General features: G+C 42.1%; 1 protein-coding gene and 1 pseudogene across 5 annotated transcripts in view; one reads left to right on the top strand and one right to left on the bottom strand.

Moving 5' to 3' along the window:
- Positions 1-19,256, bottom strand: part of DOCK11 (dedicator of cytokinesis 11) — a 189,504-nt gene that overhangs the window by 13,128 nt on the left and 157,120 nt on the right. For all 5 annotated transcript variants that reach the window (XM_044236036.1, XM_044236035.1, XM_044236038.1 and 2 more), the window contains 4 exons: positions 14,770-14,876; positions 6,220-6,342; positions 3,137-3,250; positions 2,323-2,469 (listed from right to left, as the gene is read on the bottom strand). In XM_044236036.1, coding sequence (XP_044091971.1) covers positions 2,323-2,469; positions 3,137-3,250; positions 6,220-6,342; positions 14,770-14,876 — 491 coding nt within the window. The remainder of the gene's footprint in view (positions 1-2,322; positions 2,470-3,136; positions 3,251-6,219; positions 6,343-14,769; positions 14,877-19,256) is intronic.
- LOC122897714 lies at positions 107-264 on the top strand (annotated as a pseudogene).

The following is a 19,256-nucleotide window of genomic DNA, read 5'->3' on the forward strand; positions in this document are numbered from 1 at the left end:
AAAAAAAAAAGCTAGATCTTTCCTAAGAGACCTCAGGAGATGGTTCAGGTAATTATCCAGGCTAAGACAAAATACAGAAGGGAAATTTAAAAAAAAAAGAGGTCAAATCGCTTCTCGGCCTTTTGGCTAAGATCAAGTGTAAAAAAAAAGAGGTCAAGCCTTATTTTAACCTTATAAAAGTAAAATATGTATATGGTAAAAAGTTCAAACCATACACAAGGGTATCCATGAAAAGTCAGCAATTTCTTGCTGTGTAAGACCCTAGTCCCTCTCCTCAAGGGTAGGCACGGTTAACAGTTTTGTGTGTCTCATTCAGAAATTTCCTAAGAATACACAAGTTATTGTGAACATCATTTTTTACACCAATGTGATCAGCCTAGCCATGATTTCCTGCACCTCACTTTTTTCCCTGCTCAAGAATATATCTTGACAGGTTCAAATCGACACTTCTAAATAAATCTATGTGAATTTTTTTTAACGCATAGGTCACTATATCCATTTTGTGGGTAATACCATTTCTTTAGCCATATGGACATTTAGATTGCTTCCAGCTTGCTCTATAAACTTTGCAGCCTTGAACACCTTTAATCATCCATCTTTCTGGTAGTGTATGCCTACAGGATAAAATCTTAAACACGCAGGGGCTCCTGGGTGACTCAGTGCATTAACCTGATTCTTGATTTTGGCTCAGGTCATGATCTCAGGGTCATGAGATCAAGCCCTGGGTTGGGCTCCATGCTGCGGGTGTGGAGCCGGCTTCAGAGTCTCTCTCCCTCTGTCCTCCTCCCTATCTTTAAAAAAAAAACAACAACCTTAAACGTGAAATTATTGTGCCCAAAGAAACGTACGTTTAAAATATTGGAAAATATTGCCAAACAGCTCTTCGAACTGTCTGTGCTCTTAAGTAGATTTTGTTCTTTGGCAAGGTACAAGAGTGTTTTTAATCTTTACTTGCACACATCAAGACAGAAATAAGGACTTTCAAAGTAGCAACTGCTTATGATGTCTGTCGTCAATGGAGAATGACTCACATATTGTGCGTAACATAATGTTAGCAGTCCAGCCGCCCGAGAGTGGTTTGTCCCTAGGGCTGGCTCACCAGGTTTTTAGAGGCAAAGTCAGGCAGAAAAACTGCGTGTTGTTCAGGAAGCTTGGCTTTCCATTAACTTCCCATTTATAGTAACATTTGTGCGGCAATGAGCCTGAGACTATCTGGATACAGGGAGATAAAATCTTCCGTTGTCTTAACTGAATAAAACACCACAAAATAGTGACACTGATGAAGAAGGAAGTAGAGGGGTGGTGTCAAATGTTAATGAATGTGGAACCTACTGGCAGATCTGCTTTTAAAATGTCTCAGGCGGAGAGTCAAGGTAAAACCTTCTCCACGGGAGATGAGTCTCCAAAGCCGAGAGCATTTTCATGACGGGCTGTGAAGGGTCTTTACCATGGCCGTGAGCTTTTTGCTCTGACATTGCCTACTAGCTGTTAGGTCACCTGCATCCTCGTCACTCAGTAAGTATCACTGTGGCCTGCAGATCCCACGCTGGGTAGGTCCCTCCTGCCCTAACAACCGGCTCTCATTCTGGGCACATCTATGGCGACTAAGAACAGTCAGGCATTCCTACGGTGCTTTCCTCAAATGTCGCCTATGGGAAACGATGCATCTCTGGGGAAGAGGCTTTCTTGCTGGAACCTTTTTCATCCTGGCCTGCCAGGGCCTGGCGGGATGGGTAACTTTTAGAGCAAGCCCAAGGGATCACTCTCAAATGTACTTCATTGCACATGTAACTACTAAACTAAGGACAGCTTGAAGGAAATGCACTAAAGGCATGAGTAGTCTCTCCACTTTGTAATGAGAAAAATGAGGCACAGAGAAGTTAAGTAACTTCCCTATGGTCACCTAGCTAGCAAATGGCAAGAGAATGGAGATTTGGGGCAACTGGGTGGCTCAGCCGGTGAAGCGTCTGCCTTTGGCTCAGGTCATGATCCCAGGATCCTGGGATTGAGCCCCGCGTCGGGATCCCTGTTCAGCGGGGAGCCTGCTTCCCCCTCTACCCTGCCCTCCTGCTCGTAACCTCTTTCTCATGCTCTCTCTCTTAAATAAATACAAATCTTCAAAAAAAAAAGAGAGAGAGAGAGAGAGGTGAATGGAGATTTGAATCCTGCTCTGACTCCAAAAAAACCCCCATCCTTTCTTTCACTGTCTGGACAGGCTCTATGTCCATACTTCTCGCCTACCAGCTAAAAGAGGAAAAAGCCAGCAATGTACCACGTTTGGAACTCACAAACAATGATTTCAAAACACAGGGTATACATTACCTTATCAGAATCCTGAATTATTTTAACATTCTCTGTGCCAAATTTTTCACCATAAAGTTTCACGAGTCTCAGGGAAATCTCCGAGAGGCCGGTGAGTTTAGGTTCTTTATAGATGTACTCCTTCCCATCTTCTTCTTCAAAGAAAGACTATTGTAGAGTGAAACACACAATCACTGATAGCTGGAGCAAGCAGAGCACTTAAAGACAGTGCACAACTAACTGGCAATAATATATTTGAAATATGTTTTCAATAGCACTGAGAGGCACATGGCGTGTATTCACTCTCTTAATTTCGAATACCTAAGAATTATCAAATTCTCCATTGCCTGGACATATCCTTGGCCTGAAGATTTCCCCACTAGGGTTTTTCTCATTCCCTGTCACACTTCCCTGTTTATTTGAAAGCTTGCAGATATTAAATATAATAGATATCAATATAATTAATACATATTTATATATATTTATTAATACTTAACGTTAATATATTTATTGTATATTTATAGAATAAATAATATTTATATATAATTATATATTATATAATATGTAATTAATATAATAGATATTAAATATACACTTTAAGAAGTTCAACAGAAAATGAAACCGAGGGAAAAATTCAAATCTTCCATGTTGTACTCTGAACTAATGGATTCAGATATGGAAACCAAAGTGAACTTTACACTCACAGAGGCTTCTGGCTGCTGTGATCCGCCCTCTACCTAGACAGACTCCACGAACCAGTACTCGCTGCTGTAGCAATCTAGTAATTCAAAGGTGAATGTTCAAAAAGAAAAACAACATACTTCTGTATACTTACTTGGCCATAAAAGGCAACCCTGAAGAAAGTCCCTAAAAGTCTCTTTTTTGTATGCATAACCTCTAGAACTTTTGTGTAAGCTCCATGAAGAGTTCTATAAACTTGAGTAAGTTTCTGAAAAAGGAGAATATACAAATCAGCTTTGTCTTTTGGCTCATTACTAAATGGTTAAGACACATGCATGGGGTGGAGGGGGAGGTTTGGGGAAGCAACGCTATTTCCTGTTCAAAATGGTTTTGTTGGGGTCCCTGACCCTTTGTCACAATTAGACAAAATTCTTCAACCATGTTAAGTCTAAGGGCAGAGGGGCGTCTGGGTGGCTCAGTCATTTAAGCATCTGCCTTGGGCTCAGGTCATGATCTCAGGGTCATGGGATTAAGTCCTGTGTTGGGTTCCCCGCTCAGAGGGGAGTCTGCTTCTCCTTCTGTCCTCTGCCCCTCCCCATCACTCATGTTCTCTCTCTCAAATAAGTAAAAAAATCTTAAAATTTTAAATTAAAATAAAAAATGCAGATGTAAAAATAAGTATATATATAAAGTATATATATAAAGAGTATATATAAATATATATATATTTATATATAAATATATATATAAAGAGTATATATATATAAATAAGAGTATATGCTTCAGTGAGGACTGGGTTTACACAAGTTTACAGAAGTTTTCAAAGAATATTTTCATCTGTACACCCAGAAAAAGGGAGCATGTTGTGCAAAGAACATTAAGAATGTAAAAAGACAACCTACAGAATGGGAAAAAAATATTTGCCATTTACAGATCTGGTAAGGGTTTATTATCAGAAAATATAAGAACTCCCAGGGGCACCTGGGTGGCTCAGTCGTTTGGGCATCCAACTTTTGATTTCCGCTCGGGTCATGATCTCAGGGTCATAAGCCTGAGCCCCGTGTCAGGTTCCGAGCTCAGCGGGGAGTCTGCTTCTCCCCCTCCCTCTGCCCCTCCCTCCACTCACACTCATGCTCTCTCTCTCTCAATAAAAATCTTTTAAAAAAATCTTAACCAAAAATAACCCTCACAACTCAACCACAAAAAGACCAACAACCCAATTTAAAAGTGGGCGAAGTTCTTAAATAGACATTTCTCCAAAGACATGCAAATGGTTAACAAGCACATAAAAAGATGCTCAAAATCATTGGCCGTAAGGAAATACAAACCAAATATCACAATGGGATTACATTTCATGTCCGCTTCACAATTCTAACTAAAAACCCAAAGTAACAAGTGTTGTTCAGAATGCGGAATGTATGCATCGCCGGTGGGAAGGTAAAAAAGGGGAAAGCAGTTTGGTGGTTACTCAAAGGGTTAAACAAAGAATTATCCCATGAAACCTGGCAATTCCATTCCTAGGTATATACTCAAGATTAATGAAAACATATGGCCACACAGAAACGAATGTCTGTAACAGCAACTGTTTATTATAGCCAAAAGGCGAAAACAACGCAAATGTCTGCCAGAGGATACACAAATAAACAAACTGTGGCATAGCCATGCGATGGAAAATCATTCTGCCATAAAAAGGAATGAAGTCCTGATCCATACTATGACTTGGATGACCTTTTAAGTATCGTGGTAAGTGAAAGAAGCCAGACACAAAAGGTCACATCTTCATTAATCCCTTTTGATGACACATCCAGAATAGGCAAATCCAAGAGAGACAGAAAGCAGATCAGTGATTACCAGGGAATGGCGGGCGGGGTGGAGAGCGATTACTTAGTGGGTAGGAGGTGTTTTTCTGGGACCATGAGAATGTTTGGAAACTAGAGAGAGGTCGTGGGTTCTGAGCATCACAGATGCACTCGATGATCCTGAACTGTACACTTTCAAATGGTTAATTGCATGTTCTGTGAATTTCACCTCAACAGAAAAGGGGGGGCACAGAAACAGTTGAGCTCAACTGGAGGGAAATTTTCCTTATCTTTATGGCTTCTATCTCTTGACACTTTTCAGCCCATCCCACAAATATACAGAGAAAAATTAAATTCCGGTGTCCTAGAAACAATGCCTACATCTCATGTAGAACGTCAGGGGTTCTGCCCAGACCTTTACAAGCCTCTAAGGAAACGGGAGTAGTGTCCCTACAGAAAATATCATTTCCTTTCATGTGTAGAGAAGATACATTTTTTTTTCTTCCCTATTAGTTGACCAAGGTTTCTAGTAGCCTTATCTTCAAGCTAGTATGAAAGTAGGTACTATGGACATTTTACGAAGGTTCTTAGGATGTAATGCTTTGATGGAAGGAGCAATGTCATTTCTTTTCTTCTTTCTTAAAAGATTTTATTTCTTTATTTGAGAGAAAGAGAGAGAAAGGGAGAGCTCAGAGGGAGAGTAAGATGGAGAAGCAGGCTCCCCACCAAGCAGAGAGCCTGACATGGGGCTCGATCCCAGGACCCTGAGATCACGACCCAAGCCAAAGTCAGATGCTCAACCAACTGAGCCACCCAGGTGCCTCACTACTAGTCTTTATTAATTAGCCTTTATCAACAGCTTTGGCTGGCAGACTAAATTGGAAAAACTCCTCATGGTAGGACTATTCCTAGTGTCTTAATTACGTCCCTTAGGTCAGCTGTCAGAACATTTAGTCTCCCCATCGAACTGAAAAGAATAGGCTAGGCTTATGCCTCTTCTCAGGCAACAGGGAAATTCAGAAGCTTTTTTGAATGAAGGTTTGGTGAAGACAACACTGAATTTTTTACGTCCTGAGGGGAAAGGGGGGGAACTGCTAGATTAAAATGTTTTAAGAACCACGTATATAATTGAAATTTAAACTTATATTCTGCATGTTTGCCCTTAATTTCCTTTGGCAAATCTCTATGAATGTAAAGTCGGATTCTCATTTTAGGATTTCACAGGATTTTGAAGGATAGGAACTTTCAAATTAGACAAATATTTCAAAACGACACAGTTAAGTATCTATATTCTATAATAAAATACAAATGCTGTAATATAATGAACCTTCTAGTTTTTCGGAGGATGCACAGTAGAGGGATAGTGACATAACTACATGACTGTTTTTTGCCCCAAAACATAGTTGAGGCCAATGATACCCATGTTTAAATGACCTACCTCAAATTCACGACGTTTCTCATAAATTGGAATGATCAACTTGGAAATCTCAGAAATTACTTCGTAACGTTCTGCTTTCCATAAGCCATCCACACACTGTTCTAGCAATTCCAGCAACACTTCCTGCATTAAGAGCAAAACACAATCAGGAATTAGAGATGGTTTGAGGGTTCTGGGCAAATAAATTCTGAGCCATTTCAAGTACACACAGAACAAACAGAACGTGCACCGAAGGAGCAGGGCTTACGCAACTCTACTTTTTAAATCAAATACTTGAAATGGAAACCCTTCTCAAAAATATGAAAGTAATCCCTGACAATAGTGAAGCATACCTATTTATTTCATTTACTCACACAATGAAGATGTTAACTGTACTTAAAAGTGTCACCCACTAAGAAAGGGTATCTTTAAAAGGGGATGCATTATTTGTTCCAACTGGAGAATGAATGAAGGTCTGATGGGATAAATCCCACTAAGCCTCTGAATGTTGTTTCTTTTTTATACTGAAGCTGTATTTATGCATAACATAACAGAGTCTTGAGAAGATTTGAAAGACTGTGGACTCTGAGAAACAAACTGAGTGTTTTGGGGGGGGTTGGTGAGCCTGGTGGTGGGTATTAAGGGGGGCACGTATTGCATGCAGCACTGGGTGTGGTAATGAATTTCGGAACACTGAAAAAAATTAAATTAAATTTTTTTTAAAAAGAAGATTTGACAACTTTCAAGCTCTTGTGGGAGCGATAGGAGTGTTTATGAAAATGAAGTGATTTTGGTAAAGAATGCTTCCTTCCTGACTGTTGGCCCTAAAATTGGGGGAGGATGAGAGGATAATAGCTCAAGATAGAGATGTCTGACCTTGCCAGAAAATAACAGTTGCAACAGATAATTTTATGACCATCTCATGTTCTCAACAATGAGATGATGAAGCCCGTTACCCCGGCTATAGCCAGAAGTCTTAACAAGTTTGTTTCTCTCTTGAAGAGATGAGATGCTCTTGAGATTTACAGAACTGAATGCTAAAATGGCTCTTCTTTTTTTTAAGATTTTAATTTTATTTATTTGACAGACAGAGATCACAAGCAGGCAGAGAGGCAGGCAGAGAGAGAGAGGGGGAAGCAGGCTCCCTGCTGAGCAGAGAGCCCCATGCGGGGCTCGATTTCCCAGAATCCTGAGATCATGACCTGAGCCAAAGGCAGAGGCTTAACCCACTAAGCCACCCAGGCACCCCTAAAATGGCTCCTCTTGTATACCCTTTAGGCAATTCTGAACTCAGCTTCTTCCTAAACTGGTTTTTTCACTTGTGTTTTTCCTATTCAGCCAAGGGCAATACCCTATGAACTCTTAGCTAGAAGACTTAAGAGTCGTTTTGACTCCACCCCTGGGATGGGTTCAAGGGTGTCCCTTGAAAAGAGATGCTTAAGTCCTAACCCCCAGTTACCTCAGAACGTGACCTTATTTGGAAATAGGGTTACTGAGGATATAATTAATTATGGCACAGTCACACTGGAGTAGGGTGGACCTTTAATCCAATATGGCTGGGATCCTCCCAACAAGACAGAGACTTGGAGGAGGACCCCATGTGACTACAGAGGCAGAGTCTGGAGCTGAGGAATGCCAGAGACCAGCTAGGAAGAGGCGAGGAAAGATTGTCCCCAGAGTGTCAGAGGGGAACATGGCCCTGCTGACACCCTGATTTCAGACTTCTAGATGCTAGAGCTGTGAGATGATACATGTGGGTCCATTAGGGCAGCCCTGGAGACCCAGCGCACTCTCTCTCTCCACTCATCCTCTCGTCAGCTCGTTGCCAACTTCTACCAGTCTGACTTTTTTTTTTAAGATTTTTTTTATTCATTTGACAGACAGAAATCACAAGTAGGCAGAGGGAGAGGAAGAAGCAGGCTCCTCAGGCTGAGCAGACAGCCCGATGTGGGGCTCAGTCCCAGGACCCTGGGATCTTGACCTGAGCCAAAGGCAGAGGCTTTACCCCACTGAGCCACCCATGTGCCCTGCCAGTCTGACTTCTTAAATGTTTCTTAAATCTGACCCTTCCTCTCTACTTCCACACACACTGCTGCTAAGGTTCAGGACTGTATTATTTTCTTGCTCACTGATCTTCCTGCCTCCAGCCTGACCACTTATAAATCTATCTGCTGTAGGCTTCTGATTCCAAAGGCAAACCAGACCACGTCCCTCTCCCCTTCTTAGAATTTCAAGATGGCTGCCACTTCATTCACATAGCAAAGGACAAGATCTTTCATCTGGCACATGAGGCTTGCAATAGTCCAGCCGACACTTCTATAATCTCATCATTCGCGGTGCCCAGCCTTGTACTTTATGCTCCAACAGCAAAGAGCTACCAGAAGTTTGGGGCACCACAGTGTGGCCCTCACTCTGTGCCTTTGTCCATGCTGGGCCTTACGCCCTTTACTCCCCTTCCAGGGGTTAACCCCTTTAAGACGGCTTAGATATCACCTCTTCTGGGATCCTTCTCCTAATCAACACTAGATACCTTTTATCCTGCTCTGAGAATTCACTGGCTGGATAAATATCCCTCTACTTGCCCATTATCTTTGTCTGACTTTCCAAACGGGCTGCGAGTTTTCAAGAGTAGTAACAATATTTTATTTATATTGGTTTCCTCAGTCATTAGTATAGTGGCATCGAATGCTGCTACTTGAAAAAATGTATATTAAGATTCACTAGCCAAATTAGAATTCCTAACAACAGTGGGAAGGAAGGACTTTGGGGGAATTAAAAATCTCTTAGAAACTAGTGAGTCGCAGAAATGTAAAGCTGGCTTACAATGGGGAAAAAAATTCACTGTAATGACAGAACAAAGCGGGAGATAAGAGAAAACTGTGCCTCCAGCAATAGATACAGAAAAAGCATTGGAAAAAACTCAACATCCCTTCATGATATTAAAAAAGAACGCTCAGCAAACAAGAACTAGAAGGAACCTTCCTCAGTCTATAAAGGGCACCTGGGCGAAACCTACAGGCTGAACACTCTTCTCGTGTAAGTTTGAGAATGGGTCAAAATGTCCGTTCTCACCACCTGAATTCGACATGATGACGGTGCTAGCCAGTGAAACCAGGCTACCCAAAGAGAGAAAAGGCATCTAGATTGATGAATGTAAAAACGCCTGTGTGAGCAGATGACATGAGTGCGTAGGCAGAAAAGCCTCAGGAATACACAAACCCCTAAAACAAATACACGTATTTAGCGAGGCGGCAGATAGGAAGATGAACATACAAAAATCAACCAAATGGATAGATACTAGCAACAACAAACTGAGAAAGAAATCAAGCAATACTATTTACGGTGGCAGCAAAACATCAATCATCTACCAATAAATCCAGCAAAAGACTTATGTCCCGAAAAATCACGAAACATCACTCTCCGTGGACTGATATATAATTGTAACAAAATGCCCCCCAAACTTCCAGCAGGCAATTTTGAGGAAATTAGAGAAGAGGATTCTGAATTTTATATGGAAATTCAAAGGATGCAGACTAGCCAAAATGACTTGGGGGGAAAAAAAGCTGGAGGGCTAACACTATTAGATTTCAAGACTTCTCAACTTAGAGCAATCAAGATGGTGTGATATTCATATCAAGATGGACAAACAAGATGAACCATGAGAGACTATGGACTCTGAAAAACAGTCTGAGGGGTTTGAAGTGGCGGGGGGGGTGGGAGGTTGGGGTACCAGGTGGTGGGTATTATAGAGGGCACAGCTTGCATGGAGCACTGGGTGTGGTGAAAAAATAATGAATACTGTTATGCTGAAAATAAATAAATTGGGAAAAAAATGTGTGCATGATGGGAGGAATAGATGAAGCAAGAATGACAAAATGTTGATTATTAAAGCTGAATTATGGGCAAAAAAAAATGGACAAACAGGTCAGTGCTACGGAACGGAGTCCAGAAATAGGCTGCGCATACCTAAAGAACTGAAATTTGACCAAAGCGCCAAAGTAATTTAATCAGGCGAAAGGAAATTTTTTCATTTTCCCCCATATGGTGTGAACCATCTAAATATCTGCCTTCAACCTTGACTTCTATCTGATTGCTGGCTCAAAAATGAATTCTAGATTACAGAGCTAAATATAACATGTACGGACAAAGTTTATAGAAGAAAAGGTAAGGGGGTGCCTGGCTGGCTCCATCGGAGGAGTGTGTGACTCTTGATCTCAGGGCTGTGAGTTTGAACCCCACGTTGAGTGTACAGATGACTTAAAAATAAAATCTGAAAAAAAAAAAAAGGTAGAACAACATCTTTGCAGTCTTGAGGTAAGCAAAGATTTCTCAGACCAGACATAAAAAGAACAAACCACTAAAATGGTAAGTTGCACTTCATCAAAACCAAAACTTTTGGCACAATAAAAGACTCAATTAAGAAATGAATAAACAGGGACGCCTGGGTGGCTCAGTTGGTTAAGCAGCTGCCTTCGGCTCAGGTCATGATCCCAGCGTCCTGGGATCGAGTCCCACATCGGGTTCCTTGCTCGGCAGGGAGCCTGCTTCTCCCTCTGCCTCTGCCTCTGCCTGCCATTCTGTCTGCCTGTGCTCACTCTCTCCCTCTCTCTCTCTGACAAATAAATAAAATCTTTAAAAAAAAAGAAATGAATAAACAAATCAAAGATAAATTTGCAGCACATGTATCTGACAAAGAAAACCAGAGCATATTTTTGGTTCACAATGGGGTGCCTGGGTGGCTCAGGAGGTTAAGGGTCCAACTCTTGACTTTAGCTCAGGTCTTAAATCTCAGGATCATGAGTTCAAGCCCTGCGTTGGGCTCCATGCCCAGCATGGAGACTACTTTAAAAAATAAAAGGAAAATATAAATTAAAAATTCAATGAGATACCAACTCGAATGGCAATAATAAAAGAAAGATTAGCCACGTCAGATGTTGGTGAGGATGAGGAGCAACTGAAACTCTCATCCTTTCCTGGTAGAAGAACCACTTTCAGAAACTCTTGGCAATTTCTTATAAGATTAAATACACAACTTCCCTAGGATCCAGCAATTTTACTCCTAGGTATTTACCCAAGAATAATGAAAGTATAAGTCCACAAAAGGTCATAGATTAAGAATGTTTACAGCAGACTTATTCATAACAGCCCCGAAATAGAAATAATCTAAAATTCATCAACAGGAGAATGGGTTCAGGAAAAAAAAAATCAGTTATCAATACAATGGAGTATTATGTAGTAATGAAAAAGAACAAACCTTTAAAAAATTTTTAAAATTTATTTGACAGACAGAAATCACAAGTAGGCAGAGAGGCAGGCAGAGAGAGAGGGGCAAGCAGGCTCCCCGCTGAGCAGAGAGCCCGATGCGGGGCTTGATCCCAGGACCCTGAGATCATGACCCGAGCTGAAGGCAGAGGCTTAACCCACTGAGCCACCCAGGTGCCCCAAGAACAAACTTTTGATATACTTAGCAACATCGCTGTATCTCAAAAACATCAGATTAAGCAAAAGAAGCCAGATGCAGAAGGGTATTTATTGAATGGAATGAAAGAGTCCATTTTTATGACACTGATATGGGCGAAATTAATCTATGGTGATAGAAATTAGGTGGTAGGGAGGGGAGACTGACTGGAGATGGGCGTAAGAGAACTTTATGCAAGAGTGGATATGTTCGGGGTGCCTGGGTGGCTCAGTTGGTTAAGCGGCTGCCTTCAGCTCAGGTCATGATCCCGGCCTCCTGGGATCGAGTCCCACATCGGGCTCCTTGCTCAGCAGGGAGCCTGCTTCTCCCTCTGCCTCTGCCTGACACTCTACCTGCCTGTGCTCACTCTCTCTGTCAAATAAATAAATAAAATCTTTAAAAAAAAAGAATGGATATGTTCTATTTTTTGTTTCTGCTGATAAGTCACATGGATATATACAACTATCAAAATTCATCAAACTGTTTGCTTAGGAATGTGCCAATTACATCCTTAAAAACGACTGAAAATCATGGGATGCCTGGGTGGCTCAGTTGGTTAAGCATCTGCCTTCAGCTCAAGTCAAGATCCCAGAGCCCTGGGATCAAGTCCCGCATTGGGCTCCTTGCTAAGCAAGGAGCCTGCTTCTCCCTCTCCCTCTGCCCCTCTTGTGCTCTCTCTCTCTTCCTGACAAATAATAAAATCTTAAAAAAAAACTATTCTAAATCAAAGGTCAGACATGCAGTTTTAGAAACAAATTAAATTTCATTATTATTGGTTTTTCACGTATGTAAATACAGGCACTATATAGACAACCATTTGTACTTTTCATTTCAATAAAGCTCATATATCAGTGTCAGTTATTTTTCCTTTGGCTCGAGCATGAGGAAGCCTTCTTCCACAAGCTGCAACATACAAAGGCTTTTCTGAACATGATTCTATCTGTATACATCAAATAAAATGTATAAATTATTACTGAGAACACACTAGAGTTCCAGCAAATGTGTTTACATAGAAAACAGATTATAGTTCTTGACTAATAGGAAATGTTGCCATTCTCTTTGAAGGTATCTGACTCGGGCTCAAGGCTATTTCTGTGAATAAGCTGAAGATGTTATTTGGAAGACAAGAATGTAACTTCAGTTGGGCTCAACCATTTATCTTCCATAACTCCCCTGAGTTCTTCCACTGTCAGCCCATAAGAACTGGAGGTCTCTGGGAAATCATTTAAGTCTAACTAAGACCCCCTGCCCCCCCAAAATGTGAATTAACTTCCCCAAGGCTTCACAGTCAAGCACTGAGCTGGAATTAAAATGCAAGTTTCTAGAGTATCTGTTATAATTGACTTAGCAAACATGTTGTAAATATCTACCCTTCTAGGTTCTAGAGTAAAGTGTAACATCACTGTCAAGTACGTCAGCCATGAAGTTTGACACTTCTGTAGTGCCTAATGAGCTACAGAGAGCTTTACATTTATTTTGAATTGACCAGGATGGTATTGTCCTTATGTTACTGATGAGGCAAGAGACCCATATAGAAATAGTTAAAACTTCTAAACATGTCATTTTAGCTACATGAACTACAGCTAACTTGAGACTGTCTTGTATTTAAAAAAACAAAGCAATTCATTCAGTATAATAAAGTATATCTCTGTCACTTCAATCTGATTGCTGATGTTTCTTAATACAACTCTCAAAAATGTGTTTCTATGGGACTACAACCCCTTAAATTTCTGGTTTTGTTCATTTTTTCATCTTCCCACTCTGCAAACTTCTTTGTGTTTCAGTCTTTGGTTCTCTGGTTTTCACTGGCTCTGTGACCTCCCATCCTCGCTCTGCTTTGGTTCTCAACAGATGACTTCCAGATGTGGCTCTCTGACCCTGATCTCTCTCCTCAGATTTGGTTCTAAACTCCTAGAAGCCTGATGGTTACTTCCGTCGTGATAACACTCCTACTCCAAATTCAACATACATCAAAGATGGAATTCATCATCTTCCCTGGAAAATCATCCACCTGTAGTTTTTCTGGAACAGTCAAACCCAAAAGCTCAGGGCTACCTTTGACTCTTCCCCTTCCGGTTCTCCTCCCAGCAGGCCTTCCTCCGATCTTCACAGTGCATCCCGACTCAGCCAGCAGGTGGGTTTCGGCCCTGACTGCCTCGCATCTAGACTCCTGGGCAGCCCTCTCTCTAGCCTCTGTCTTCAACATGTCTCCCACATTACTGCCAAATGACACTCTCCACTTCCTTGCTTTCATCCCGCCATTGTTCTGTCCTCATTGTCTGAGAGTAATTCAACATTCTCCTGAATAAAGCCCAAACACCCAGTTTCTCAAAAATATCACCTCAACTACTTTTCTTCTCTATGTGAACCCAACCGGGTTTAGCCAAAAGGATCCATTCTACTGCCCCAAAGCCTTATACCTTCCCACCTTGTAGACCACTTTGGTGGTGTTCTCTTTCTTCAACCCTCTCTAATCACAGCTCACTGTTCTACGTCAGCTCAAAGGCACCTCTCTCACCTTTGACTTTACGTGGAACACACTGTGTGTATCATTCAAATGGTACGGTCCTGCTCCCCACCCCACCCCCATTCCGTGTAGGTGGATTAGCCATTCAGGTAGGCACCGGAGGTCAGTGAGGGTTTGGCCCTGGCTGATTATTTTATAGCACCTACATCATCAGGTCCAGGGCCTTGCTCATAAGCCAATAAATGTTTGTTGACTGACAACCAAAGCCGTCTGGTAGCCATATGAAATTTACAGCAGAAATTTTCCATGTTTAAACAGACTCATAGGCATACTCTGCTGAGTGGCTACATTGTGAGCTATATTTTTTAAAGGAGGTTTTTTCCAAAGTATGTTGACTCTGATCTGGTTACTGGGATGGCAGTTTGAAGATGATAAATATTGCCTCTCTGAAGCCAGACGATAGGATCCGTTCCAGAGTCACGGCTCCATATTCCAAATAGGGACATCTTGGCCCTGGGAAGGTTTCATGTTTACAGTTCATCAGTCCTCAGTTCCCTTCCAAATTAAGTTAGCTGTAATAATTTTTTAATATAAATTTCAAGAAGTTAAATTCCTATAACTGGCATTGCAGGCCCTGGAATCTTACTTCACTATAATGGACATCCATCATTCCAGCATCTTCTTTCATGGCTCCTTCTTCATCTATATTGGGAGTAATTTTCTTGAAGGCTGAACATCCATTAGGGAATAATTCTGTATGAACAGAAAGCAGTGAAAGGAATTTATTTTTTTAAAAAGCGTTTTCTTAAATTTTTTTTTCAGTGTTCCAAGATTCATTGCTTATGTACCAAACCCAGTGCTCCATGCAATACATGCCCTCCTTAATACCCACCACCAGGTTCAGCCATCCCTCCCCCCTCCAAAACCCTCAGTTTGTTTCTCAGAGTCCACAGTCTCTCGTGGTTCGTCTCCACCTCCAATTTCCCCCAATTCACTTTTCCTTTCCTTCTCCTAATGTCCTCCATGTTACTCCTTATGTTCCACAAGTAAGTGAAACCATATGATAATTGACTTTCTCTGCTTGACTTATTTCATTCAGTATAATTTCCTCCAGTCCCATCCATGGGAACAAAAAAAAGCATTTTGTAAATAACAGCCTTACAGGGACTGGTTACCTTTAAAAACGAATGTGGATATTTTCGTACCAATCAAAGTCCTAAGTGCGATTTTCAGTCTGTAAAGAATTTTACAAATGGTTCCCATCTACTACACATTTTACTGGTCTTTTCCCCCCAAAAGTGAGCTCAGGTTACCAACAAGTAAGTTTCCTTCTGGGACTCTGCCTCATCTTCAAGGGCTAGTAGAGTCCCTGTTTCCCAAGTGTCATCTAACACTTTGATCCTGTATGTTTCTGGCTTGTCACCTAATCAAGGAGGCCATGTACTTTTCAGGTAACCAGAGAATGAATTTTTGTAACCATTTCTAGCTCCTGATCTCACTGTAGAATTGGGAAAGGAAGTGGGTCATTGGGGGGAAGCCTAGCCCAGGACTTGTAAGAGAGGCAGAAAGAGAAAACATACAACAGGGCTAAAGCATCAACCTTGGAGAAAAGGGGCAGACCCTGGGAGAATCAGAGCTTTCAGAGTCCGATATCTTCAGGTCTAGCACTAATTGTGTGACTTGAGCCCTGCTCATCTCCCTAGAACTGTAAAAAGTTTCATCAGCGGTAACACAGAGATAATAGCGACTTCGCGAGAATTAAAGGAAACGCAAAGGGTTTAGAACAGAACCTAGCATGTAAGGAGTGCTGAATGCAAAGCTACCAATAAATGGGTTTTTCCAAGATAGGACAATTGTTGCCAGCTAGTACAGTGAGTGAAGCTACAGCTGGACTCCGGAGAAGCAGCAAGTGAGCTCAAGCTGAGGACAGCTCCTGTAGGACTGTGGACCAAGTGGTTCCTGTCAAGTGAAGAGTGTAGGTACAGAGGGCAGGCCACGTGGGTGCCAGCCACATTCTGGACAGGGGAACGTGTCCCAACAACTCCTGTTTTTATTTACCTTTCCATAGGTGGGCTGGAATTTAAGAGTTACAGAAAATCCAGCCTCCTTATAAAAGAATCTGCTAGTGGGTGAAAATCAGCTGGTCGCGAGGGAATAAAAATTGTTGGCAATCTATTGTTCTAGAACCTCTGGAATAGTGATGCTTAGAAAGCATGATCTACTCATGGAAGAAGCCCTGGAAAGCTCCCCAAGGTTAGAGGTTGGGAAAAACAGAAGGAAGATTTAAGAGAGTTGGACTTTATGTTTAGGAGATTTCTAAGAATTATGGTTTAAAAAAAAAGGTCATGTATCGAGGCTTGGATTTTGCCAACTCCTCTTGTCTACATGAAAGCTAACTAGACATACACTGCCTGGTAAGATGCTTGCTGGAGCATGAGTTATCAAGGAAGCACCATGCTTCTGAGAGAGACAGACAGACAGACAGACAGACAGACAGGTTTTGGGTGAGGAAAGATGGGGTTATTCTGAAGTCCTTTTTCAAGAATGGAGAAACACATTGGGGGCAATCAGTGGATTTCTGAGAGGAAAGGAAATTACAATGAGATTTACTTGGACCCAATGGACTTTAGGGCCATTTTTTTTTCAAAGAAATCAGGTAATAAAAGACACTTAAGATAGGGCATGACACATTTCATTTCTAAAGATAACCGTGCCTAAAATGGTCTGTCATAGTGTTCTATTCAAAGTGCTGGACCACAACAAGATAAGGAACCTGCACCAGAACATGAATCAATACATCATTTCCTTCTTCGAAAAAGTCTATGGGGGTAAAAATGTCCCCTGAATTAACTATGCTCAGTCACATAGCTGATTTACATTCAGGATAATACCCCTTATCTTGCTGGGGACCAGTAACAGGTCTGATTCAGCCAATCTTCGGGTAGTGCATCAGGAGAACGTTTTGAAATTGAGAAAATGTCCGTTTGAGCACCTTGGTGAAGTCAAGAGCCAGGTGGGATGGAAGAGGGCCCCCAAAATTGAGTGAAGCAATACAGTGTAGTCCTTGACAGAGAAAAAAGCATCAGTCCCTGAAGGTCTCTGGCCGCTAGGTCCATAGGCAGGGAAAAAACTCCTGTCTGGGGACACCAGGCTGGTTCAGTTGGTTAAGCGGCTGCCTTTGGCTCAGGTCATGATCCGAGAGTCCTGGGATCAAGCCCCACATCAGGCTCCCTGCTCAGCAGAGAGCCTGCTTCTCCCTCTTCCTCTGCCTGCTGCTCTGCCTACTTGTGGTCTCTATCTCTCTAATAAGTAAATAAAATCTTAAAAAAAATAACAACAAACAAAAAAACTCCTGAGCTAAAATTTATTAAGGGATTCCCAAATCTAGGATTCTTCTAGAATGCTGTGATTTAGGGGAGGACAAAAGAAGGCACGCTCCTATACCAGAGATCTGATGAGGCTAAAGCATCGTGGGAGAGAATCTCCCGGTATAAGTTGTAAGTAGGAGGAGGGCAAATTATGGGCTGTTTTTTTTTTTTTTCCCTCAGAAACTGACAGGTCAACACCCACTTTGGAGCTCATGGTCTGCTGCATCTGGCGACAAGACGGCTGTTAGGGATTGCTAGCCTCCGAGTTCACTATCAGACTAAGTGTGTTTAGCTTCACTCCTATGCCTGACATAACTCTACCCAGAGGAGATGATATCCCCTTGTTTCCTTAAGTTATTGGCACCCACCAAACTGTCCAGTGATCAGAGGACCCTTTTGGTTGTGAGGGTCTTTAAAATGCTGTTAAGATTTTCAGATGAAGCGAGTTGCTGAATCTAGAAGTGACCCGTGTCTACACCCCAACAGAGGGAGGCGTGTACTTCAGGAACCTCACGCAGCTCCATGTAGCATTGCAGAAGGTGATTTTCCAGAGTCCGCGATGGATCTTCCGGGGCATACGACCTGGGTTCCTGACCTTGCCCTTCACAGCTATCGATGCTCTGTTCCTGACTGTTGTCCCAGGGAAAGCAAGATGCAAACTGGCCAGGGACAGACCACTACCCTGAGCACAAGTGATCGGGGTGCGGGTGGCGGTAAAAAAAAAAGTGGGGAGGAGTTCGGAGGATGGGGAAGCAGTCGAACCCTTGATAAAGGAAGACTGCTGGTCAGAAGAAGGATAAGAGGTTGAAAGTCCTGAAAGGAGGGCAAAAGAGGGGAAAGGCTGTGATTGGCAAGGAATCAGGAAATAAAAAGCCTACAGGACTTAAGCTACCAGATTCAGGGTAGGAAGACCCGAGAAAGGGAGCAACATTACCCTATAAGGAATGAAAAGAACAGATTCTATGGGAAAGGAAATTCCTTTTTCTGGGTTGTTGGGGGAGCCGTCTAGGACGGCAGCTTTGTCGAACCTTGGATGCCAAGTGGTGGTGGAAGAATGCAGAGACTGGACTCTTACCTCCCCCGCCTCCCATCCTCGGGGGAGAGGGGGGGGAACAGTTGTGCCTGCCCTCAGGAAGAGAAGAGGGAGAGGGACATGAGGTCTAGCTTAAAAGAAGGAGATCTAGAATAGTTGGGGGTTCTCAGATAAAATGGAAATGGGGACATTTAGACCTGGTTTTCTTTTATATCCGTGGGGGTGAGAGTAACCGACACCCAGTAATCATCACCACTTAGAGGTAACTTAGGTAAAAGGAAGAGAACGATAATCCTTAAGGTCTCTCTGGTAGGAACAGCAAGAGCTTTGGCTGACTGAGAGATGTGGGGTGGGGGTGACAGGGAAGAACACACATCTCCTTCCCCTTTCCCTTCCGGTTCAGGGCCTGAAATACACACACAAAAAATCTAGAAATGGCCGTTGCTGGTCTTCTGGTGTCAGCCCCAGGGAGGAAGGGGCCAAGCCTTTGCTTGCTTAGGAAACCACCCAATGGGACAAATTAGGTTGTTTTTTTTTCCTTAAAAACTCTAAACAGGAGAACATCTGTCACCAATATGTGAGCTGGTCAGTAGCATTTCATTTCATCTTGATTAGAAGTGCTTTATAATGACTTCAAGAGAAATGGCATAGGAGGAGAAAACAAAATTTTTGCAATCAATATTTCAAAGATTTGTTATTTTAAAAAAATACTTTATTTATTTATTTGGCAGA

The sequence above is a fragment of the Neovison vison genome, chromosome X (assembly GCF_020171115.1).
Source record: "Neovison vison isolate M4711 chromosome X, ASM_NN_V1, whole genome shotgun sequence".
Taxonomy (NCBI): Eukaryota; Metazoa; Chordata; class Mammalia; order Carnivora; family Mustelidae; genus Neogale; species Neogale vison.